The sequence below is a fragment of the Lissotriton vulgaris genome, chromosome 5 (genome assembly GCF_964263255.1).
Source record: "Lissotriton vulgaris chromosome 5, aLisVul1.2, whole genome shotgun sequence".
Classification (NCBI taxonomy): Eukaryota; Metazoa; Chordata; class Amphibia; order Caudata; family Salamandridae; genus Lissotriton; species Lissotriton vulgaris.
The window spans coordinates 1160668991-1160695881 of record NC_141693.1 but is presented as its reverse complement, the minus strand read 5'-3'; the positions used below and the strand labels follow the sequence as shown (position 1 = coordinate 1160695881).

Genomic DNA, 26891 nt, shown 5'->3' with positions numbered 1-26891 from the left:
CTTAAAACTCTTCTTTGTCCATAGCAACACTGACCAAGCCCTTTGTTGTTTGACATTGAGTATTTTCATTAAAGGTGGTGGGCACTACTGTATATAGTTTACTGGCCGTGAAGAAGCCCGGGATCGGGGGAAACGCCTTGCAGCGGAATACATTTCCTTCTTAAAACTATACTGTAGAGTGCGAGACTTCCTTGGGACTGATTAATTGCCCTTTTTCTTTTTGTGTATATATCTATAAGGAACCAGAGTGTATTCTCGAAATGTAACGGATGAAAATTATGAAATTTAAAAAAAACACCTGTCACAAATTTGTCACTAGGGTTCACCTAAAAGATATCGAGTTGTTGTAATGGTCTCAACAACTGTATAAAATGGCCCACAAAGGGGCAAGTATTGTAAATATTGTAAATAGAATAGCCAATGTCCATTGCATTGTAATTCAATACCTAGGATTATCATTAATATCACCCAATAGAGAGTGAATGGTATAAAGGCAATATGACGAGATATAAATTAAGAAAAACAGGGGAACCTGGCAATGGGTTGGAAATTCCGAAAGATGGCCCACTAGAGGGCAGGTATTGTGAAATGTTAAATAAAAGGAAGATTAATCCTTATAGAACCGCAACATATAACTTGAGACCCACAAGAGGAGGTATGCATAATGAAATATGTGGATACGTAATAGATGAAAACCCACCCCTTCTTTTGCATTTGTCGTAATTTCAAAGGTGATCTTAAAAATCACGCTGCACAATCACAGTATAAATTGCATAGTCACTATTATCACTGTTGATATAATTGTGCAAACAATCACTACACTACAAATACCAGAAGGCAAAGCAACACCAAACCAGGATGTGATATAACATCATGTGATTAATTCAAATAGGAGTAATGGTTGAAACGCTTTGATACCTGTGAACAAGGTCTGTGGACAGACTGAAACGTGTTGGGTTATTTGGATTTGTCTGGAAATGCTGTTGCCTGAATAAAAACCGAAATTGCAACATACATCTACCAGTGAGTGTGTGTCAAATATTTCTGAAAAGAAACACTGGATACAAGAGATATATATATATTCACTGAAAAAACCATAGGTTTCACACCAGTTATAGTTAGGTGGAAATTTTACTTGCATAAAACCATTGAAATTCCCACGTTATAGTTAGTTGGACTCACTATAACTTGCGCCTGCAATGCACTGCTGATGACGTCACATATTACATCACTCATGACATGGTCAGTGACATCACTCATGACATCGCTGATGACATCTCAAATGACATCACTGATGACAGCATCCTTGTGACAAAGTGGCAGACCTCCTATCAGCATAAAATAACCTTTGACACACACATTCAAAAATAGAAACTAACATTTTCTTAAAAAAGGAGAAACCAATACCAATTACAACAACTTATTAGGTAATTCCAACATCTACATACACATCCACTCATTCACCAACATGCATGTACTTACTCATCATATGTACTCATACACCTATACATCCTGTTACACACTAATACTCATCCATATAGTTACTCACACACATCAAAAAACCATTTACTTGTTTATACTGCTATATGCACACCACTACACATACTTCTACAGAAACGGAAACATATTTACTCTCTTAAACAATCAATTATAAAAACACATACTCACTAACCCACCCATACACACAATCATCCACCCATACAGTCTTGCACACATGCTGTCTTCAAAATACATACAAATAGTGAGTCACTCATTCATGCATCTGTGCTCTAAGTAATATCCCCCACCGAACCATACAGACACTGATACTGATACTCAAAAAAACAACTAATAACCCATATACACACTCATGTAGCTACTCACCAACCCATGCAGCCACTTATACACAAAGTGAGACACAGATATTTAAATATTTAAACATTACTCGCTAATACATGTATTCACTAAGATACATTTAATAAGTCAGTTAACCAATCAATTTTACACAAACAAACATCCATTTAGACATTTATTTACCCATTTATTCTTCCATCAACCTTTAGATATACATATATAAAAAATATTTATTTTTCAGAAAGATACACATTCACTGGATGATGTCATCAGTGATGTCATTTGAGATGTCATCAGTGATGTCATGAGTGATGTCACTGACCATGTCATGAGTGATGTAATATGTGACGTCATCAGCAGTGCATTGCACGCGCAAGTTATAGTGAGTCCAACTAACTATAACGTGGGAATTTCAATGGTTTTATGCGAGTAAAATTTCCACCTAACTATAACTGGTGTGAAACCTATGTTTTTTTCAGTGAATTTAATAGGTTTTTTAAATGCTAATTCCTAACTGTAACTGGTGTGAAACCTATGGTTTTTTCAGTGAATATATATATATATATATATATATATATATATATATATATATATATATATATATATTACCTACTGGCGGTCGCCAGTAGGTAGTTATAGTTAGGATTTTTTTCAATGTTAAATCTCAAAATTCTATTTGGAATAACTTTGGCACCGGTTGACGAATCTGCCTGAAAATTTCCTGAAAATGGCCTCGTCGAGCTCCGGTCCTTCCTTGAAAGTTTGGGGGGGATTCGTCAAGCGGGGGCCGAGATAAAAGGGGGGTCCCAAAACGCGTTTTCCCCATGTTAATTTCCATAGGGCGGTCGATTTCACTTTTAGCCCGAACGGCTGAATGGATTTACACCAAACTTGGCAAAATTGTAGGGACTGGTAGCCCGATGTGCCTTTGCTATGTCTCAAGATATGTGCTCCAGTGGATTTTGAGTAATTTAGGTTCAAAAAAATATATATATCTATAGCAGCGCACCGGTGCGCGCACCGGAGAGCGCTCCAGGCGCGCCACGCGAGGTGCGCATGGAAAGCTGATTGGCTCTCGGGTGTCTGTAAACATTCGAAACAGTCCAGAGCGGTCGCCATCTTGTGTCTCGGTAAAATCGAGACATAAGAGGTGGCTAAAACAAAGTGGGAACTGACCATAAGGCGTCAGGGATAGATCCCTTTGACCCCCTAGGTTTGATGTGGGGGCTATAAAAGGGCCCCGCGGGGCATTTAAAATATTTTTTTTTTTTCGTTTTGCGCGGGGGAAGCGCACGGTGCGCGCACCGGGGAGCGGCCCTGGGAGCGCACTATGATGAAAAAAGGTGACAGAGTGTTTAAAAAATGAAGTTTTGATTTAGAAATTGGAGGTAGTTCTAAAAAGAACTTTTTTTTTTCTTCTTTTTGTTGTTTTATATTTTTTTTGTGTTTTTTGAACTTTTTGAACTTTTTTTGGCTTTTCAAAACAGTTTTATATATTTTTTTGTATTTTTTTGGGGGGAGAAACAAAAAAAGGGAATTGAAACTGGCTCAACTGGAGCAAAAAAACAAAAAACCCAAAAAATTACTTCTTTTTGGGGCACTTGTGATTATCACCTGCAAGGACGATGAGTTTCACACTTTGTTCCCCATAGGAGATAAGCTTGCCACAAGCAGTGCAAGTAATTTTAAAATCAGCAAATCTCGGCTGAATGCAAGGCATCACCTCGGATGTTTCTGGTTCCGAGGAAGTGGGTTGGTTTCTTTGGGAGGGGGTCCTTGATGAATGGGGGAGGTTACTGGCCAGTTCCCGGAACTCTGCACGAGAGTAGTTGTTTGGATGCTTTCTTGTCATGTGCCGAATCATGGTATAGTTACCAAAAGAATATTTCTTATTTGGGTTGCCCCGTGAAAGTTCATCATTGCAGATGAGGCAAGTGACTTTGGGCGCATTCACCTTTTTTTTCCCCTCTGGAATTGAAAAAAACTGCCAAATGAAGTGTGGTTTGGGTTTATAAGGTGTGTTTTCTTCAGGCAGCCATCTTCTTCTCCCCTCCTCCTCTTCCTCTTCCTCTTCCTCCTCCTGTTCTTGACCACCAATATAATTTGGAGCTGGTCCTCTTGGTTGTTGTGGTGGTGGTGGTGGGGCAGATGCACCAGCTGATGCTACTAATGAAGCCATTATTTAGAGCAAAAAAGTAGACAGAGCAACAAACAGGTCTTCCTCAGTCAAAGGACAAAGTCAGAATAAGGAAAAAAGGTGGGGTCTTTCATCATTTAGAAAAAAAAACTGTCCTGAACCAATGAGAAGTGTTATTTTCAGGTCACAAGACCAGGGGCTTCATCATTATGAAACCAAAACTGTTATGAACCAATGAAAAGTGTTATTTTCTGCTCACATGACCCGACGCGCTTACGCTACGCGCCCGGGGCGCGCCCGGGGGCGCGCCCCGGGTCGCGCAGCGTAAGCGCGTCGGAAGTTTACGTTGTGCGATCGTATTCGCTCGAGTACTTCCGGGTGCGCTTACGCCGTGCGTATCACGCGGTCGCGGCTACGCGATACGTCACGATCATGTTTTCGTTTGCGATATTGGCGCTCACGGGGCGCTCCCCGGAGCGCGCCCCGGGGCGCTTTGTAAAAATACGCTTTTCGGGGCGCTCCCCGGGGCGCGCTCCGGGAGCGCTCCCCAAAATAATTAAAAAAAAAAAAATTGGGATAATTGTAGGGACAGGTAGCCCTATTCTGAAGTGGTTTGTAAAAAACATTAACTTTAGAAAAATATGTATTGTGCTACATTGGGCTTAATATATGTTAGAGCCAAAATGTAGCCCAAATGTAGCCCAAAGTAGCCCAATGTAGCCCAAAGATGGCCACCAGAGATCAAAAATTGAAAATGTAGCCCAAAATTCAACTAGATGTAGCCCAACTGTAGCCCAATGAGAGAATGTACCAGAGTGTTAAAAAGAACAACTAGAGTGCTAACAGTCTTATTTATAAAGTGAAACTTATAGTTAGGAATTAGCATTAAAAAAACCTTTGAAATTCACTGAAAAAACCATAGGTTTCACACCAGTTATAGTTAGGAATTAGCATTTAAAAAACCTATTAAATTCACTGAAAAAACCATAGGTTTCACACCAGTTATAGTTAGCTGGAAATTTTACTGATATAAAACCATTGAAATTCCCACGTTATAGTTAGTCGGACTCACTATAACTTGCGCGTGCAATGCACTGCTGATGACATCACATATTACATCACTCATGACATGGTCAGTGACATCACTCATGACACCATCCTTGTGACATATTGACAGACCTCCTTTCACTATAATGTAACCCTTGAGACACATATTCAAAAATAGAAACTGAAATTTAAATAAAAAAAGGAGATACCTATATCAGTTACAACAAGCAATTCAGTAATTCCACTATCTATATACACATTCACTCATTCACCAACAGTTCTATATAGTCACTCATACATATACTCACTCATCATATGAAGTGATACACCTATACATCCTGTTACACACCGACATTCATCCAAAAGTTACTCACACACATATTCACACGTGCAAATAAACTATTGAACAACGATTTATTTGAATATAGAGTTATACACACACTTCCACCTTACTTCTATTGAAAATTACACATATTTATTCTCTTAAACAATCACTTATAGAAACACATACTTATTTAAACAGGAAATCTTACAATCTCTTACTCTCACATATACTCACTTATATACATCAATATTCATATATACTAGATTAAAACATATGTAGTTACTGATAAAGACACTAGTGAGACAGTCATTCACTCACTAACAAACACATATAGACACTCATCCACCCATACAGTCCTGTACATATGCTGTCTTCAAAACACATACAAACAAAGAGTCAGTCACTCATGCATCTATGTGCTAAGTAATACCTCCACCAAACTATATAGACACTCATACTGATACTAATAAAAATATCAAATAACCCATATACATACGCATGTAGCTACTTACCAACACATGTAGCCACTTATACATAAAGTGAAACACTAATAAATGTATTTAAATATTTAAACATAACTCACTAATATTTATTTTTCAGAAAGACACATATTCACTGGATGGTGTCATCAGTGATGTCATGAGTGATGTCACTGACCATGTCATGAGTGATGTAATATGTGATGTCATCAGCAGTGCATTGCACGCGCAAGTTATAGTGAGTCCGACTAACTATAACGTGGGAATTTCAATGGTTTTATATCAGTAAAAGTTCCAGCTAACTATAACTGGTGTGAAACCTATGGTTTTTTCAGTGAATTTAATAGGTTTTTTAAATGCTAATTCCTAACTATAACTGGTGTGAAACCTATGGTTTTTTCAGTGAATATATATATATAAAATTTCTATGGCAAAATGAACCACATCATTTTGTTCCTTTTCAAATTAAATGTTTTAAGTGTTACCACTTTATTCCAATCAAGATGACTTCAGGTGTGCCATACTTTTGTCATAAGTAAGACTGTTAGCGTTCTAGTTGTTCTTTAGAACACTCTGGGACATTCTGTCATTGGGCTATAGTTGGGCTACATCTGGCTGATATTTGGGCTACATTTGGGCTCTTTTGTCTCTGGTGGCCATCTTGGAAGACTGCATATCAGAATTTTTTTAATGAAATATAAGAGGATTTGAGAAGTAACTCAAAATGTGCCCTATTTTTTCTTTCTTCAGCACTAATCATAATTTCTATGGCAAAATGAACCTCCTCATTTTGTTCCTATGCAAATTAAATGTTTTAAGTGTTAACACTTTACTCCAATCAAGATGACTTCAGGTGTGCCATACTTTTGTCATAAGTAAGACTGTTAGCGCTCTAGTTGTTCTTTAGAACACTCTGGGACATTCTGTCATTGGGCTATAGTTGGGCTACATCTGGCTGATATTTGGGCTACATTTGGTTTTTTTTTGTCTCTGGTGGCCATCTTTGGGCTACATTGGGCTACATTTGGGCTCTAACATATATATAGCCCAATATATATTTTTTCAAAGTTAATTTTCTTAAAAACCACTGGAGCATATATCTTGAGACTTAGCAAAGGCACATCTGGGTACCTGTCCCTACAATTTTGCCAAGTTTGGTGGAAATCCATTCAGCCGTTCGAGCTAAAAGTGAGGTTGACCGCCCTATGGAAATTAACATGGGGAAAACACGTTTTGGGACCCCCTTTTATCTCGCCCCACGCTTGACAAATCCCCCCCAAACTTTCAGGGAAGGACCGGAGCGCCGCGAGGCAAATTTGAGGAAATTTCAGGCAGATTCCTCAACCGGCGCCAAAGTTATTCCCAATAGAATGTTGAGATTTTGTATTGAAAATAATCCTAACTATAACTACCTACTGGCGACCGCCAGTAGGTAATATATCTATCTATCTATCTATCTATATATATATAGATAGATAGATAGATAGATATATTACCTACTGGCGGTCGCCAGTAGGTATATATAGTTAGGATTTTTTTGAATAGGGATTTCTGAAAATTCTATGTTGAATAACTTTGGCGTTGAAGGACGGAATTGGCTGATATTTTCAGGAAAATGGCACATTTTGTTTCTGAGCATCCCCTGAAAGTTTGGGGGGGTTTCGTGAAGTGGGGGCCGAGAAAAAAGGGGGGTCCCAAAACGTGTTTTTAACATTGAGTTTTCCATAGGGCGGTTGGACTCACTTTTAGCTCGAACGGCTGAATGGATTTCTATGAAACATGACAAAATTGTAGGGACTGGTAGCCCGATGTGCCCTTGCTAGGTCTCAAGATATGTGCTCCAGTGGATTTTGAGAAATTAACGTTCAAAAAAATATATATATCTGTGACAGCGTCCCGGTTAGCGTCCCAGTTCGCGTACCTGACGCGTAACGACACTTCGCGAGGAGAAGCGGATTGGCTCCCCGGTGACTGTGAACATTCTAAACAGTCCGGAGCGGCCGCCATCTTGTGTCTCGGTAGGATCAAGACACAAGAGGTGGCAAAAACAAAGGGGGAAATGAGCATAAGGGGGCAGAGTACATCCTCCCTGACCCCCTAGGTTTGATGAGGGGGCTTTAAAACGGCCCCGCGGGGCAAAAATAAATAATTTGTATTATTGTATTTTTTGCGGGGGGAGCGCCCGGTACGCGCACCGGGAAGCGGTCCGGGGAGCGTAATATAGGGAAAAAAGAATGAAAGAATTTTCAAATATTGTATGTTTATTGATCTTTTTGTTGTATTTATTTTTGTTTTTTTTATTTAAGTACCAACATGTAGGTACCAATGCAGAGTCTAAAAATAAATATACATCGTCTCCTTTGTAGATATCTTGCATGTTGTTTCAGAAGTTATTGTGGTATATGGAATTCATAGCATAGTCTGTCAGGAAAGCAGGAAGAACATGGAGGCAGGAGATGATAAAGAGATGTTAAATACACATTGGAGATAATATAGTGGGAGAAAGGAAGTAACTATGAGCAAACTTACTATGTACCACAAAAAAGTTGCACAGTATATTTTAAGTCTCACTTTATATTTTATCTTTTTGGGTACTATTTCATAATTTTCATATTAAAAAGAATAATGTCTCAAACAATTTTAACTTTTAAAATTTAAATTTATTGTTCTGATTTTTCAAAATCTAAGAGAATTTGTAACATTAAATCATCAGGTATGTCCTCCTTTTCATTCCAAGAATCACATTCTTCAGCACATTTTATTAATTCTTGGTCTAGTGTTTCATCCATAAAGTCTACTTCTTCTTTTTCTTCGTTAGGATTGTTTTCAATCTTAATTTGAAATGAAATTGTATTTTCTTTTTGCTGTGCTTCCATTTTCTTGCTGTAAATTGCATAAAAAATAAATATATCAGTGGAGATATCGCACTGTTGGGTTTAAGTTCAGACAGGTACTTGTGAGTTTTTAACAGTGAAGTTATCTTTGGGCAGTGCATGGTTTCAGGCAGGAAGTAGAACTATTAAAAAGTGCCTGTGATGAAGCCTAAGTAAATTCATAATTCTTCCACAGAAGCCTAACTCAATCAATAATTTAAATAATTAAGTCTTTCTCAATGACTAACTCTTATAGAGGGACAGTATGTAACTATCTGAAAACGTTTTCCTAAATTAATTTAAAATGCATAACATAGTTCTCCTTTCAATTTTTTAAAATTATATCTTACCTTAGAAAAAGAAGTTAAAGTTGTCAGTGAAAATGCTCTTGAAATGTACTTCAGGAAGTAGTAGTCAAAATGGCTGTGTTTCTCTCTCTTTTTTATATATATTCAGGTACTTAACCAATCAAATGTCTTGAAATAATAGTAGAAAATGAAAGTAACATTTTAATTGGTTGTCAATTCTAACACTTCATATGTGTTTTTGTCATGTAATTTACCTCAGGATATTTAGTCAGGCCTACAGCATAATTTTCTCAATGGAATTCCATCAAATTTTGGTAAATGGTAGGGACTGCTATGTAGTAGGGCCTATTCTATATTTGATGAAAGTGTCTCCAGTGTTTTTTCTGTAAATTACTTTCCCACCTTTTTTTAGCGAGCACTCACCGGTGCGCGCCCCGGTACGCGTACCGGCAGCGTTACGGGAGTCCTCCATTTTGTGTTTCGGTAGAATTGTGACACAAGATGGAGGGCAAACAATGTTCGGAATGGGTAGAAGGGGGCACGGAAGACACTTCCTGACCCTCTAGGTTTTCTGAGGGGGGCTTAGGACGCTCATATAGGCAATAAAAAAAATGAAAAAAAAAGTTTGCGTGGGGAGCACCCGGTACGCGCACCGGTAAGCGAACCGGGGAGCGTACTTTGGTGAAAAATAATGAAAAAAGTTAGAAAAAGAAAAACGTTTTGAATGATCAGAGGTAGGGTAGCTCTGAAAAGAGCTCTTGGGTTCTGTGGCTAATTTAGGTACCTACAAGTGGGTTCCAATGCACAGTTTTAAATTCAGGAGGAATATTCTATTCCCCTCATCGGAGAAGTGCACACCATCTCCTCTGTAGATGTCTTGCATGTTGTAACGCAAGTTATTGTTGTATATTAAACCCATTCTAAAGTCTCTCATGTAAGCAGAAACAGATTTATTCACATGTTTCCGTGCTTTCTCAAATTGTGGACAAAATTGGTTGGACCAGTTCCATTTCTGTCTTTGGCATATATTGGAATATACCAAGGCAGTTTGGGGAAAAAGTGTCATCAATTGATGAAAGGTGTCCTTTAAAAGCATTTTCAGACCAACCCCAGTCAAAGTGCCCAAATCATTTCCACCACAGTGCACTATGAAGAGGTCAGGGTTTGGCAGATGCATAAAAAATTATATTAAAAAGATATAAAATATATTTTTCCTTTAAAAGAAGAATACATTTTACAGCTTTTGATATTTGCTATTAAAAAAACATTGAAATTCACTGAAAAAACCATAGGTTATAGACCATATATAGTTAGGAATTAGCATTTACAAAACCTTGAAAATTCACTGAAAAAACCATAGTTTATAGACCATATATAGTTAGGGATTAGCATTTACAAAACCTTATTTTACTCACACAAAACCATTGAAATTCGCATATATAGTTAGTTGCACTAACTATATATCGCGCACCCGCAATCCACTGCTGATGATGTCACATAATACATCATTCATGACATGGTCAGTGACATCACTGATGACTTCACTGATGACAACTCAAATGACATCACTGACAACATCACTGATGACATCATTCATGTGATAATACGATGAACCTCTTCAGACTGTAATATAACCTTAGATACACTCAGTGTAAACAGACACTCACAGATTGTTACTCATCCATGGAGTTACTCATACACCTAGTCAGTCATGCAAAAAATCAATCACACCTCCATTTCCTCAACTATACAGTTATACACACCTTACTTATTCAAACATATTCTAACACATATTTACTCTCTTATACAATCACTGATACAAGTTTTCAATGATCCATGCAGCCACTCACACATTCACTGGCTCTTATACACAGTAATTTATATATGTCAACTCTCACATGTACTGTGTTTTACATATGTACTTACTTTGACATGTAGCACTGAGATATCCATTCACTCACCAATACACTCATGCACACAGTCAACCACCCATACAGCTGTTTCCACATGCAGTTTTGAACCCATACATCTAGTGAATCAACTGTTCACACATCTATGCACAGAGTCACACACCTCCCAGCCACCCACACACACACTCACGCTCCCATACAAATACTTGGGCAACCAATCAATAACCCATATACTTAATCATATAGCTACTGATCAACACATGCAGCAGTTTACAGAACAACAGATATAATGATGCACAAATTAAGACAGTTTAGTCACTAACCCATGCTCTCAGTGAGACACATTTAATCACTCTCTCATACAGTCAGTCATGCACCTACTAAATCCTTCATCCAGACACTTATACATCCACTCATTCTTCAATATGTAAGACATATTTTAACTTTACAGAAACATACAGTCACTGGATGATGTCATCAGTGATGTCATCAGTGATGTCACTGACCATGTCATGAATGATGTAATATCTGACATCATCAGCAGTGGATTGCGGGTGCGGGATATATAGTTAGTGCAACTAACTATATATGCGAATTTCAATGGTTTTGTGTGAGTAAAATAAGGTTTTGTAAATGCTAATCCCTAACTATATATGGTCTATAACCTATGGTTTTTTCAGTGAATATATATATATATAATATATATATATATATATATATATATATATATATATATATATATATATATATATATATATATATATATATATATATATATTCCAGCTCTGAGGTACCCAACGTACAAAGGAGCACCCGGACCTCAGCTGCACACAAGGAGCCTTAAATGGTAAGCACGCCTCCAGCACAACAATATCCTTTGACTGTTCAAACTGCCCTGGATGCCTGACGCGTTTTGAAGTGTCCCCACTTCTCTTCAGAGGCTTTGGCAGTTATGAAGGACCGCTTGAGGCACCACACCCCTTCTTGCTTAGATGCACGCCCTAGATGGGACTTATGGGACTTGTAGTGCCTCACGTCGCGCTAATGTTCAGTTGGTAACTTTTCAAGCCCACAGATGGGCCTCACTGTGTGGAATGCGTGCAGAATCCATACGCTGCTGTCCCATGTTCTCGGCCCGTAGTCAAGACCGCATGGCCCCCGGTTCTTTCAGGGTGGTGCTCCTTCCGCGGCATGGGCCGCCGTGTAAATATTCCAGCTCCGATGTACCCAACGTACAAAGGAGCACCCGGACCTCAGCTGCACACAAGGAGCCTTAAATGGTAAGCACGCCTCCAGCACCACGATATCCTTTGACTGTTCAAACTGCCCTGGATGCCCGACGCGTTTCGAAGTGTCCCCACTTCTCTTCAGAGGCTTTGGCAGTTATATATATATATATATATGTTGGACCTGGCCCTTTTTGGCAGGTCCAACATGGCGGTGCAGCTTACATATGGAATATATAGTGGCCTTGCCCAGGTCGCAAGGCACCCCGCTGCAGACAACCGGATCCTGGTCGCTTGAAGATGACAGTGTGAGAGGGAACGGCGTGACCACTTTCAGCGAGAGTGAAAGCAGGGATTTAGTGTGGCTACACTCAGCCTACTACTAAAGGTTTTAATGACAACATTGGGGAACATGGCGGCATTCCAATGTGGGTGAAACAAATGCAGAAAACTACAGAGACCACAATGCCCTCACAGGGCCCGCCCACTGGGCAGGACTATAATTGAGCCACTGTGAAACAGCGCGAAGATCTGGAATGGAATGGAATGGAAATAGATTTATTGAGCGCGGTTGCAGCCCAAGGGCGTCCAAGCGCTGAAGTAAGAATTAGAGAGACACGCTGAGTGACAGATTAGAGCTCGGAGTCTTTGGCGAATAATAAAGTCTTCAGCTTTTTACGGAATGCGAGCAGGTCCGGGTTGGAACGGAGTGAGAGGGGGAGGGTGTTCCAGAGTTTAGCTGTGTTCAATGAGAACAACCTACCCCCGGATCTAGCTCTCTTCACTCTAGGAACCACTGCCAGGAAAGCCTCGGTGGAGCGGAGGTTCCTATTTGGGTGGTAAGGGATGACGAGGTTGCTGTTGATTGCGGGTCCTGTTTTCCAAAAGGCCCGGTGCGCAATGCACAATGCCTTGAATGTCACCCTGTGCTTGACTGGAAGCCAGTGAAGACTTTTTAATGCAGGTCTGGCTGACTGGGCTCGTGGAATCTGCAGCAGGGTGCGTGCTGCGCAGTTTTGCACCACCTGGAGTTTCCGGAGAGTCATCTCGGGAGCCCCTACATATAGGGCGTTATTTGAGTCCAGGCGGGACTGAATGAGGCCTTGTACTGCCACTTTCTTGGCTTCTAAAGGTAGAAGTGGAAGGACTTTCCTTAAAGTTTTAAGGATGCCAAAGCAAGTGGCGGACAGCTTAGTAGCCTGAGTGGCAAAGGAAAGTTTCCTGTCCAGCCACACTCCTAGGCTCTTGACGCTTTCCTTGGGGGTGGGAGGAGTGCCCAGAGCTTGGGGCCACAAGGAAGTAAAAGGTATTGGCGAGACTGGGCCTAGAAGCAAGAGCTCTGTTTTGTCTCCATTTAATTTAAGGGAGGAGCTGGTCATCCACTCCTTAACATCTTCTAGGCAGCTCAGCAGGTCTCCATGGGGTTGACTGATGTTATCTTGAGCCAATGAAACCACTAGCTGAGTGTCGTCGGCGTACGACACAATTTTGATGCCGTACGGTTCGACGATCCCGGCCAGTGGTTTCATGTAGACATTGAATAGCACAGGGCTCAAAGAGGAGCCCTGTGGTACTCCACAACTGAGAGGCTTGCTGGTAGATGTTATATCGCCATCGAAGATCTGAAAGGATCTATCGGACAGGAAGGAGTCGAACCACCTTAGAGCGTCGCCTGAGACTCCGATGTCCCGGAGACGGTTCAGCAGGGTGGCATAGCTGACCGTATCGAAGGCGGCGCTTAGATCAAGGAGGATCACTGCCACTGATCCTCCCTGGTCCAGGACCCTTCGGGATTCCTCGGCGACCGCTAATAAGGCAGTTTCGGTGCCATGTTTCGGCCTGAAACCTGTCTGGGATACCTCCAGTAGGGAGTGATTTTCAATGAACTGGACCAGCTGGGCATTTATGTATTTTTCCAACACCTTGCCAGCCCAAGGGAGGAGTGAAATGGGACGATAGTTGGAGTGATCATCGGGGTCCAGGTTAGGCTTTTTTAGCAACGCCCGTACCATGGCTTGTTTCCATGCTGTAGGAACAGTACATGAGGCTATGGATGTATTTAGAAGTTCCAAGATAACAGGCAGGGTGGCTTCGTGTGCTTGTATCAGAACTTCTGGTGGGGCTGGGTCACGCGGGGAGCCCGATTTAACTTGGCGTGCCATTTTGCCAAGGGTGTCAAGGTCTAGGGGAGGGAAGTGCTCGAGGGTTGACTGTTCTGGGGGAGGGAGAGTTCTGGGAGAGGGTGGGTCAGCTATCTCCGGAGCTGTGGCTCCTGTTTGAAAAGTGGAATATATTTTCAGGACTTTGTTGTAGAAAAAGTCTGCAAGCTCGTTGCATTGGTCTTGAGTTTTGCTCGGAGGGGGGGCGGTAGTGACACTTGAGCATTGTTTTATTATCTGAAAAATTTCCCTGGGCTTAGATTTAGCCTCTAGGATTCTATCAGAGTAGAAGGTCGCTTTCGCCGTCCTAATCCCGTCTCTGTAAGCTTTTATCGCCTCTTTGTAGGCTACCTTTTTTTCCGGGAGAAAGTCTAGGCGCCAGGCTCTCTCTCGTTGCCTGCAGCGGCGTTTTAGTTCTCTTAAGGAGTCGGAGAACCAGGGGGCGGATTTATACATTCTCTTAGATAAGGATCTCCGGAGGGGAAGGATCGTATCTAATGAGTTAGTGATCCAGCTGACATAATTTTCGTTTGCTACACTAGGGTTTGAGCAGGGAGACGGGCGGGTAGAGTCCAGGCTGTGCATCCAGGAATCCAGCTGGAGTTTTGACCAGTTCCTCCTGATTGTTGTCCGGGGGGGTAACTGGGGGACCTTGTGGATGGCCCAAGAAAACGGAATCAAAAAATGGTCTGACCATGGGAGGGGGATAGGAGAGTCAACATTCAGGTCGCTGCAGCTGCTGAAAATTGGATCGAGCAGATTGCCCTTCTCATGGGTTGGAGCTGTGACTAGCTGGAACAGCTGAAGAGCTCCAAGGTCGTCTATTAGCTCCTTGGCAATATTATCAGCGGGGGAGTTCAAATGAAGATTCAGGTCTCCTAGGACCGTGTAGTTAGCCGCGGATAGAGTTCTTTTCGCTATGATCTCTGGGAGTGACCTATGGAACAGTTTTGTTGGATCAGGGGGACGATAGATCAACGTGCCCGAGAAGGAGGTGTTGGCGTTGAACTCTATGCAGAATTCCATGCTTTCGCACTCGGGGATACTTTCTGCTGTGGTGCGACAACGGTACTGGTTTTTGTAGATAATAGCCAGACCGCCGCCTCTTCCTACTGGTCTGTCCGATCTAACGATGTGGTATCCACTGGGTAGAGCTGCAGCTATGTCTGGGTCAGAATGAGTGGAGAGCCAGGTCTCCGTTAAAAAGATAACATCTGGCTTGCGGTCCTCTAGCAGCATGGACATTTGGATGCTGTGCTTTGGCAGTGATCGACAATTTAATACCAACATGCAATATTTCTGTGCCGAGGGGCCTGCCAGGGTGTTTCGGAAGGAGTGTTTGCATTCAGAGCAGCGAGGAGGGAGAGATGTGGCTGTGAAAGTGCAGGTACATAAGACAGTGGCTCTGCTTCCAATGCGGCGTAGAGCAGCGGGGCTGTAAGTCCTGGCCAGAGGAACGGAAGAGGCAGGGGGGGTGGCCCCTGGTCCCGTCTGGTCGCGGACGGGCGCAGACGGGCTTGCCTTAGGAGCGCCTTCGGCGCGCAAACGGCGCTCACGCTGCGCTCGTCCGCTGCGCTTGCGTGGGACACACATTTATGGAGAAAGAGGGTAGGCGTGGCCTATCGTGTGGGCGTGGCCTCGCGTTTCCCAGCGATGGCGTCCGTGTGCCGATTCCCTTCCCAACAGCGCTAAATTCCGCTGAATGTGGGTGTCTGCTTGGCAGGGGAAGTAGTTGGAGTGGCTGGGGGTAAGTGCACAAGTTTAAAAAATACAAAGTTATTCACAGTTTTCAATTTTAAAAAAAACGAACGTAAGGACACCTCCGGCTTCCGCCTCAGAGGTCAATCAATTCTATGGCCGGCGCTCTTGCTCAGCGCTTACATAGGGTGGGAGGTGGGCGTGGCCTATCGTGTGGGCGTGGCCTCGCGTTTCCCAGCGATGGCGTCCGTGTGCCGATTCCCTTCCCAACAGCGCTAAATTCCGCTGAAGATCTGCTGCTGGGACTCTCCGGTGATGACCGTGAACAGGGGTGACAGCCCGAAACATGTTGGTTACCTGAGCTGCGTGGTGGCTTACCTGATTTCCCTGCAACTTGCTGAATAAAGAAGGTTGAAACACGCACCTGTGTGGTGCCTCAATTGTGGTGCAGCTTACATATGGAATATATATATATATATACACACACACACACACAGACACACACACATTATTTTTTTCTTTGTTTTTTTTTTGTTTTGTTTTCAAATGTAATATACTAATAAATAGAGGTTTTTAGATAGGCCTCTTCATCCATTGGTCTGTTACTGTTTCACTCACATATTTTCTTTGCCCTGCAGACAATCGTGATTAGCTACTTATACCTTCAAAGATTTTAATGATGAAATGTTGTTTGGGGGCATGACAATTGATTATAATGATTAATAAGGTCTCATTTACTTTTCTAACACCAGTCCTGGAAAATTTGGGGAAATAGCAACTTTTACCCCAAATTTTCCAGAAAGCGTATTAACTACCCTAACTCCAGTCCTGGAATATTTGAGGGAAAGTTATACATTCCTCAAGTGTTTTTAGGAAGGTTTGAAAAGTAGTAATTTTGAATTGGAAAAGTGCTGCACCAAGGGTGCAGCTCACGGCAAAAAATTAGGAATACTGAGCCGACGTGGGAGCCACCCAATGGTATGTAAGGGTAATGTGGGAGCCCCTGTGGGATACAGCCAATGGTAAGTAAGGAAAGCATTGGAAAGGTTCTAAGCCCATTTTAAGATTTTTTTTGTTAATACAAGAGATTTCACAAGCGCTGTACAGCCGAAACCTAAAAAGTAGTTGTTTACACATGCCTTGCAGTTAATTCCATTCCTAGAGCCATTTTATGTTCTTTTAACAGGATGACAGCCCGCTCCATCAGTGTATTTGCTTCCCCCGCCAAACACATCCCGGTCCCAATACCTTTTTTTAGTATTTTCTTTACGAGGGTCCGACAGCTGCTAAGTAATACCAGGCTTGTCGCTTTCTATATTTGTTCCCCTCCATACATGAACTTAGTTTTTTATATTACTACTAGCAGCCCGCCCCAGCGTTGCCAAGGGCAGAAGGGGGCTTGGAGCAGCATTTCAGGCTTACGTGCACTCCCGCCCCGGCCCCCGCCCGCCACGACATTGTCTGTGTCCCAGACAATGTCGTGGCGGGCGGGGGCCGGGGCGGGAGTGCACGCAAGCCTGAAATGCTGCCCCCAGACCCTGAGCCTTACCGCAGTTGTTCCAGCCCAACCTCCCGCACCGGCTCCCTCCCGTCCCGTGTCCCAGAGCTTTACCTGAGCCGCCGGTCCTCCCCGAGCTCCTCATTTCACCGCTGCTCCTCCTCGCAAGCCTGAAATGCTGCCCCCTCCCGTCCCGTGTCCCAGAGTCTTACCAGAGCCGCCGCTCCTCCCCGAGCTCCTCACTTCACCGCCGCTCCTCCTCGTCATCACGTACGTTGCGGCCAGCGCTACGTCGTGGGTGTCAGCGTCGCGGCCGGTGCTACTTTCAGGGCACTACTTTTTCTTTTTTAAGTTATATTTTTAAATTTACTTTTTTTCATTTTCTATAGCCTATGTCCATCTGCACACCCTGAGGATTACAACAATGTATTGGGTGTGTGGATTGGCGCTGTGGTTCCCGAGTTTACCTTGCCAAAAGGTTTGTGTTCTCTCTTTATAATAGTAGTATAGATTCTAAATTGATCGGCTACCATTATATGGTCAAAAAATAAATTACTTCTGGTGCGTCAAGACTCATGCAGTCGCATTCATCGCAATGTATGCACGTGCAATAAAGTACAAGATGGCCATCGATGTTACTGTTCCATCGTTGCCAATAGGAATGTTACAACAGTCGAATAAAAAGCATGGGCATTCTCCTGTTAAAGTCGAGACCAATGACTTTTCTAATTTGTTTTTGAAAAAGTGGCAAACGTCCACCCTATTGCACAAAACGGTCCAGGGTCTAGTTTTAGAAATTATGGCGGATTCAGGATTGACACAAATGATAGTTAATGAGGGACCGTTAGCAAGACCTGACGTGGTGATGAAGAGGATAGTCAATTTTGCCCGATAAATGTGCTTGCTAAGTGTGACCATGACCAGAGATGCAAGCAGGAGCCACCTAGGTCAATAGGGTGCAAAGTTGAATCCCAATAAGCAGGACCAGTGACCACTAATAACGTTGGTCAAGAAGGGTAGTGCCTAAAGCTTTTGTTCTCTAAAGCGCTTATGAGACTGGGTGCAGTATTTATCACCAAATCAAAATCTAGGGTACATAGGGTATGCAATTTATCAACAACATTGCGATCAGCGTAGAGAGAGGAGTTGAACAGGTACTGTGAATTGTAGCTTGTAAAGGCCATTAGGATATCAGAATGGCCTCCACCTGCATTTTTGGGTGTGCAAGTCTAAAACTGCATCCTGCATATGTGTAGACCTCAGAAGCTTGAATGGTGGTACACAGCTGTGCCACAACCCACTGATCAACGGCAATGAGAACACATTGGGATGCCAAACCAAGTGTTAACCACGCTTGTTATGCTATAGTATGCATTTTTTGTTTAGTGCAATGAATGGAATTTCCATGGTCTCTTGGAGCTGTAAAGTGTTTGGTGTGCAGATTATTGCCTGCTGGTAATGTGTTTTCCCAATACTCTGCCTTTCACTCATCAGAAGAATCAAACTGGCATATGCATAAAAAATGCATTTGTGATTCCTTATTAGCGAAAAATAAGGATTCGCTAAGAAGGAATCGCAAATGCCTATGCATGTAGGAATCCCTAAAAAAATAGCGTATCCTAAACATTCCTTAATTGCGACTCGCAAATTGCAAGTCGCAATTAAGGAATTGCTACCCATTCATTCCTATGGGCTTAGAAGCCAATAGGAATCAATAGAAATTGCATGCGCAATTTGTGGGTACCCAATAGGTACTCGCTTATTGCGCAGGCAATTTTAAGGGTGCCAAAAGGACACCCTGTTGCACCCCTAAAATTGATATATGAACATATGCTGCGCACACACATGTCCCAAGGGCATGCGTGTGTGTAACCTGGAACTTTGAAAAATGCACATTAGTGCATTTTTCAAAGTTTTCGCTAATCACCATCAGGTATAATTTTCCGGTAATTAGGGGACCCTAATAACGAAACCACTATGTTAATTGGCATCTTGCATTGCATTCAAGGCATCGCAATTTGCGATCCCTTAAAGGCAATCGCAATTTGTGATTTTTGCATTTGGGATGATGCATCCCAAATGCAAAAATACCGGTCGCAAAAGGAGCAGATTCTGAGAATCTGCCAGTGTGCAACCGTTTTTTTTTCTTGACGCATGTGGCCCATAGTGCCGGATGTCCTTTTAAGTCCTTCTGGCTTCCAGGAATAGAAAGTTTATCTGTGATCTTTGTCAGACAAATGTGGCACAGCCATCAGTGCTGCATTAGATGTGATCCTTTGCATGGGCCAATAGGATCATGAAATCAAGCCTTAGGGGAAAAGGACATTAGCATGGCCTTGATGTGTGAATAGGTTGCTGAGCAAATGTCAATAGCTGACTGACTTGGGCCAACATTACCACTAGTCAAGTAAACACACCTAAAGAAAACACAGATCGGAATTCAACAGGTCATTAACCCATTGCACGCAATAGAATTACCATGATTTTCCAAGTGACTGAATAAAATCTTTTGAAAAACATTTGCCTAGCTGGCATCTTTGCACCTATCTGTCAACAAAGGTGCAGAAAATTGCTACAAGAAGGCAAATTCACTCATTACATCCATTCCCCGGTATACAGCTACTGACAAATGACTAGAACAGTTGTCTGACCTGTAGCAGGTCCTTCTCCAGTGTCCGCACACGCTGCTCCAGGGTCTGCTTCTGCTGGCGCAGCAGAGACAGCTCTGTGGTGATGTCTTCCATCGACTGACGAAAGGTGTCTTGCCTTCTGGCCATCTGGGGAAGATCGAATTTAAGATGTCAGCAGTTTAAGGGGAGGAGACATGAGCTTCACATTTGGATATCTTCAGTTCTAACAGAAAGGCGACAACCCACCCTAACATTGCTTTCTGTCATCACCGGCACCATGAACCCATCTCTGGTCGGTTTTTCTACCACCAGTTGTGATCTGGTAATTCACAATAACCAACTGGTTTAATTAAAGCAAACAAAGATAACATATATGAAAAGGCTTTAGTCTGCAAATAAATTAAAAGCCCAGAACTGGCGGGGAGCATCCTTTTCAACGCGGATGTTACCCCGCAATGCTTTTATGACACGTCCTTCACAACGCAAGTCGTAACCACGACTTGCGCTGGAGGGCGCTAAAGGATAAAGAATAGTATATTTACTATTCCAACACCTTCCCTACTATCCACGGGGACTGGTGTTAGAATAGTAAATTATACTATTTACTATCCGCGCCCAACAACGCAAGTCATTGTAACGACTTGCGTTGTTAAAGACGCGTTGTAAAGGCACGCGTTGAAACGGTACGCGTTGTACCGTCATACATCCAGAACAGGCACCTTGGTGTCACCATGACCTGGAGCCACATCGCCACCGGGATTACAAGTGAATACATTTGTAGAACGACCTACCTTTAGAAAATCAGCTTCTTGGAGAAGCTAATCTGTGGAAAGGAAGATTAGGTTGAGGGAGATAACACCTATGATCTAGGCATGCATCTAAAAGCTTATTCCACATGATTATAGGCCATAATGGGCTGTCTCGCCATGATATCACAACTCCTACGTACAGGCCTACTGCCCTATTCCGATAAATTAACCTCTACGTGACCCCTCCCGCTCCTCTTCCTACATGACAGCATACATATACCATCTCCCACTCAATGGCACACAAGCAAAGGATATGCATTTACTTCTGAGCCCTGAGAGTGTGTGACTCAAAGAATTATTAGAACATTGGAATGTTGGGAGCTCCATTGAAAACAATAGAGTGCTCCGGGCTTACAATGGCTGGTATAAGCCTGGAGCTTCAACATTCCAATGTTTCTTTGTTCACAGCTCTGGCTGTGAACAAAGGCTTCACGGAGCCTGAGGGGATTCCAATCCCCTCACGCTCCCAAAAGGCTTTGTTTTTTTTGTTAGAACATTCTGTCCTCTAGTGACAGAATGTTCTAATAGCCTTATAGCCCTTCGTAGATGGGCTATACCGCTATTAAAGTCCCTCTCCCTTGTTAAAGGCCCTCGCCTTTGGCTCGGGGCCTTTAACGCTGGAGAGGGCCTTTAATAGCCGGTATAGCCCTCTACGGCGGGCTATAAGGCTATAATAAATGTGACTGACCACAGTTACAATTCAAAGCCTTTAAATGGCCTCTCAGATTATCTACCAATACCTGTGCTAATTTGTAGACTTGATCATTTCACGAGGATATCTTTGCATCAATACGTAATTCAGTTCACGCTCTACACATTTTTTAGGAGTGCACAATCCTTGTTAATATTGAACCAGTGTTCTACCATCAAGGACCACAGCTTTATATTTTGTTAGGGTATGCACATATGTACAAAGGACCAAGCGGAGACTTCAGTACACAGAACAAGGAGCTAACTTCTTAAGGACGAACATTGCTTCATATTTAAAAATAATTTATAAATATTTCCCAGGCCCCAGAATTTTTCTTGGCTGGCCTTGTTCCCTGCCAGCTCTAGGCTCGCCCAAGCCCTCCACTGGTCTTACCCACAACCAGTTTGGGAGCCATGCTACCAGAGACAGAAACACGTCACACGTGGATACTTTCCAAACCAAACGTTCGCAACCTCTGGGTCTACTCACGCCACAAAAAAACGAGGAAGCACAGGTAAATGCACAAACCTACGTGGGGCAAGTCCCGGCCCTAGACGGCAACGCCCAGGCTCCCACTGCGAGGTGGCCTGTGAGAATAGGCGCACTCGGTTCATTTTCTTCTATCAAGGCAAGCTTCTGCAGCTTCAGTAAGGTGACAACAGTCAAAGGGTGCAACGGATCATAATGGTGCAACTAGCATACCGGTTGAGTCCTTACAGACAACCATGATTGGGCTGCATCATGCAGAGAGCCCCTCACTCTCTAATTCAGTGTCTCCTCTATTGCTCTATTGACGGCTGTGCATCTTTGCCGAGCCCACTATCAAAAGGGAAGGTTTACATTTACAGTCACAAACCCAAAATGTGACCATTGCTGTAAGGATAAATATTAAGAAAACTAAACAGAAAAACAATATTATGATGTGGAGAGGCAGATAAACTTCCAATCCAGGCACCTTAAAGACTGAATTAACAAGCATTTGCAATGCAATAGGTCTCGCATTTGTGAGAGTTGGAGCGATTGGCATTCTAAATGACAATGCCTTTTAGTCATTTGTTTTGTAAACCTGCAAGCGGTGCATAAAAATGCACTTTGTACTTATAGTCCTTGCTTATGAAAAGCAAGGCTGGCAGTCTCTTTTACTGCCAGCCTTGCTTCTCGTAAGCAAGGACTATACGCACAGCTTGCAGGTTTTCAAAACAAATTAATAAAAGGCATTGTCATTTACAACGCCAATAGCTCCAACTCTCGCAAATGCGAGACCTATTGCATTGCAAATGCTTGTTCAGAAACAGGCCTGTGATTGGAGCATGTGTATACCCATAGTTTCGCCAGGAAGAGAGCGCTGCCTCAAGGTCTGTGGGCAGGGCCAGCTTGGGACTGTTTGTGGCATAGTTGGGGAGGGTGGTGAAGTAGCCAGAACCAGTGTCAGGTCCAAGCCTATGCCAGGCAATGGAGGGGCTGTGCAAGAGGCATGAGCAGTTGTGCCAATGAGGGCATGGGATGAGTGTGCCAGTGTAAGTGTGCTGAAACGAGGTCTGTGGACCGTGGCTGGGTTATGCTAATCGGATATGGGTTATGTCAGGGTCAGGAGGGGTCATGCCAGCACAGGGGGAGCCGTGGGGGTGCGTTCTCGGTGCCAGTGGCACAAGGGGTATGCTCTCCAGAGATTGTCTGCCCTAGCGCGGGTCAGAGGGCATTGCCACAGCGCAGGCTGCGGCAGGTGCAGAAGGGGTCATACATGCCAAGCTGTTATTTCTAAGGCCGAGGTTATGCCAGGTCTGCGAGGGACGGTGGGCTTTACCAGTTCTGGGGGCAGCGCTAGGGCCGGGGCGTGCCAAGGGCACAGAGGGCAGAGCCCCCTCGCTACACCACACAGGCTGAGCCCGTGCAGGACCCGTCCCACTCTGGGACTGGGGCCGTGCCAGGGCACCTGGGGGCGTGGCCCGCGGCAGGGGCATGGCTCTGGGGGAGGGGCTCTGCCCACACTAGTGCTGCTCCAGGGAAGGCCGCAGTCTCAGGGCTGGAGAGTGAGCAGAGACAGCAGCTCACTGTGCCAGCAGTGGAGTTTGAGCAGAGTTCAGCGGGGGTTCCCACAGACACCCCCACCAACACACGGCACCCCGCCGCCCTGTGCGCCAGCACCCTGCGCACACCTTTGTTACCCCTCCACCCACTGACCGGCCACCCCCACAGTCACTCTGCGCTTTCATCTCTCTTATTCAGTGCCCCCCAAAAACCCGAAACTTCATCGTCACCTTACGCCCCCCGGGCCCCCATAACCAACCTCCGACACACCACAACATACCCTCCATCAGCAGCATCCCTTGCTGACCTGCAGCAGGCGCCACCCCCCGCCCTCTCTGCCCTCCCCCTCCCCACACTCTCCTCCCAATAATAAAAATCCCTGGTTGGTGAGTGGGCCACCCCCGGCCGCCGCTCCAAGGAAGTATTCGAGCCCGGACAGCCGTGAGCTCAGCACTGCCTCCTGGTTCATCTCTAAGCGCTGTGGCGCCTCGTTCATCCCTAGTAAGTATGGGCGGAAAATCCGTTCCGCTCGCGGATTTTGCGGATTTTCGGGAAATCCGCAATCCGCGAGATTCGCGAATCTCCCGCAAAATCCGCAAATCCGCGAGCAGCGGATTTTGCTCGCACTGCTCGCACTGTTCGCGTGAGTTCGCGCCCCGCGAATAAGTGCAAAATTGCAGAAATACGATCTTAGCAAAACTGAAAGTAACTACTTACCAGGTTCAAAAGTTCAGGCTCATCATTAGTAGCCATTTCCTGTAGTGCTTCCTGAGGGGCCCCTCCAGAGTTCAGTTGCCAGTTGAAACTATTATGTGACCCTGCTCTGAACCTCAGAATAGTTACACATATGCCACAAAGGTCCTGAATTACAGCTAAGGGAGACAAGCAGGAGCCAGGCTGGAAGTTAAAATCCATTAATCAGCCCCTAATTCATTATTGTCAGTTGGGGCAGGGCAGGTGTTGTAACTAATTTTGCAACAATGAAAGCACTTAGCAAGTGCAAAAGATCACTAATCAGGGCGCACTAAGGAAGCAGGTGCCAGCTAAAAAAATATTCTGTGACACATTAATCAGCCCCAAATTAATTCAGGTCACTTGAGGCAGGGAAGGTGTGCTTTGCTTTGCCGAAAATAATGTACACTGGACAACCAGAGGGTGTGGTGATGAAACAGAGGGTGGCATGGGTGGGCCAGAGGGTGGCATGAGTAGTCAGAGAGTGGCAGTGGTGACAGAGAGTGGCAGTGATGAAGAAGAGTGTCCCAAACAGGCTGGACACGTAGAAACAACAAGTTCGCAAAACTTGCGACCCGACAGGTAAGTTCGCAAATTGCGAAATTGTAAAAACCCTCGCGAACTGGCAGAAACACGGGCGAACACAAAAAAAAAAAATTTGCGGGAATTCGCGGATTTTGCGGATTGCGAATCCGCAAATCCGCAAAATTCGCGAACGCGAGATCCGCAAAATTCGCCCATGCTTAATCCCTAGGCGCTGTTCCCGTGAATGTTGGGGCAGTAAGGCGCGCAGTGCTCACATGGGACGTGGGGGGCAGAGCCTCGCTCGCATGAACGGCGGGGGGGGGGAGTGGTGGGGGAAGGGGGGGCTGTCCTCACCTTGGGTCTCTATAATCATGTTTCGGTGAGACTGACAGCGGTCTCGGGACGAGAGAGGCGCTATCTGCAGCAGGGCGCAGGCGGCCTCTGGTCCCGGGGGTGTCCGAGGGGATGCCCGGGTGCAGTTTGGGGTGACAGATGCCATCACTTGCTAACGAGGGGTTCAGGTGCGGACAGGTTTGGGGTGAGCGTCGGGCCCGGACGAAGCGCAGCGAGTCGTGGGGGCTCAGGGGCCGAGAGGAGTGAAGGGGGGGGGGGAGAGAGGGGAGAGAGAGGGGGAGAGTGAGGGGGATAGAGAGGGGGTGACTGTAGCTTTGGAGGAGGGTGGGGGCAGTGAGAGTTGTCACTCTGCCCTGGAATGCTGCTGTCCGAGAGGTATGGATGAGTGATGTCACAGGGACACGAATGCCGATGTGAAATTGATAATTGATGAAGAGAACCTATGGATCTCAGCACGTCATCGTTTACGTGGGGTGGGGGATGTCAACGGGTAATCAATAACTGGAGAAGGGGTCCGACCGTGTATGTCAATCCGGGCTCAATAAATCATGAAGGGGGCATTCGATTTCAACAGAAAAACGCACAAAAAATTAATGTTTTCATCTGTAATGTATGTGTTGTGCAACGCGGGACCAGCACCTGGCTCCTTCCCCCTCCTCCCAGCAAAACCAGCTCCGACAGCGAAAGCGAAACCTTCCTTGGGGCGGGACTTCCGTCTTCGGAAGCCGCGCACGCGCCCACGGAGAAGCAGTGCTGGTGACGCGGGGCTCATGCCCGAGGGAGAGCCCCGCGGAGGCTGCAAGACTTTAGAATTACGGTAAGTGGGGGTGCGCTTGCATGTATGCGGCGGCTGGGGGGGCACTTGTATGTATACGGCGGCGGGAGGGGGGCGCTTCTATGTATGCGGCGGCGGCCAGGGGGAGGGGGGCCCCTTCTATGTATGATGCGGCGGCGGCGGGGGGGCCTTCTATGTATGCGACGGGGGGGTGTCTTCTATGTATGCGGCGGCGGGCCTTCTATGTATGCGGCGGGTGGGGGGGCTTCTATGTATGCGGCGTCGGCGGGGCGGGGGGGAGGGAGGGGGCCTTTTTATGTGTGTAGGTGCGCGCCTGTGTGTGTGTGCCTTCCTGCCTGCATGTGTGTTTTCAGTGTGCCTTTCTTTGCGCATGGAAATATGAGGCACGGCGACGTGCGCGCTCACGAGGTACAATCTCCGGCAGGAGAAGCTCGTGACAGTCTGCTGTCCACATTCCCCAAAAAGTGATTACATAAGTTGTCTCGTCCTAGACAGCAAAGCTTCGCTTTGCTTTCGTCTAGGCGAGACCTAAAAATAGTTTAAATAAAGAAAAAGGGCAACCCTGCTGCTACTGTGCGGGCCGACATTAATGTCCCAGCTAACGGCATATACTGTATCACAACTCACAAAATATCTACCCCATGAGTACCATTATCAGAGCCCACTGGAATTATGCGGCAGGAGAAGGCCAAATTATGCTTCAATGTTGAATAAATTATGTGGCAAGAAAAGGCAAATTATGCAGGATAATGCGGCATATTTTGGAATAGTATTACTTTATTATTTCAACACTTTTAAACTTGGAAACGCTGTCTGCCATTGGCTGCACCTCT

General features: G+C 44.5%; 1 protein-coding gene across 1 annotated transcript in view; it reads right to left on the bottom strand.

The window, feature by feature from the left end:
* LOC147712145 (uncharacterized) overlaps window positions 1–26891 on the bottom strand; it is a 936609-nt gene that overhangs the window by 736373 nt on the left and 173345 nt on the right. Inside the window, exon 11 of the mRNA XM_086922921.1 lies at window positions 20145–20270. Coding sequence (XP_086779047.1) covers window positions 20145–20270 — 126 coding nt within the window. The remainder of the gene's footprint in view (window positions 1–20144; window positions 20271–26891) is intronic.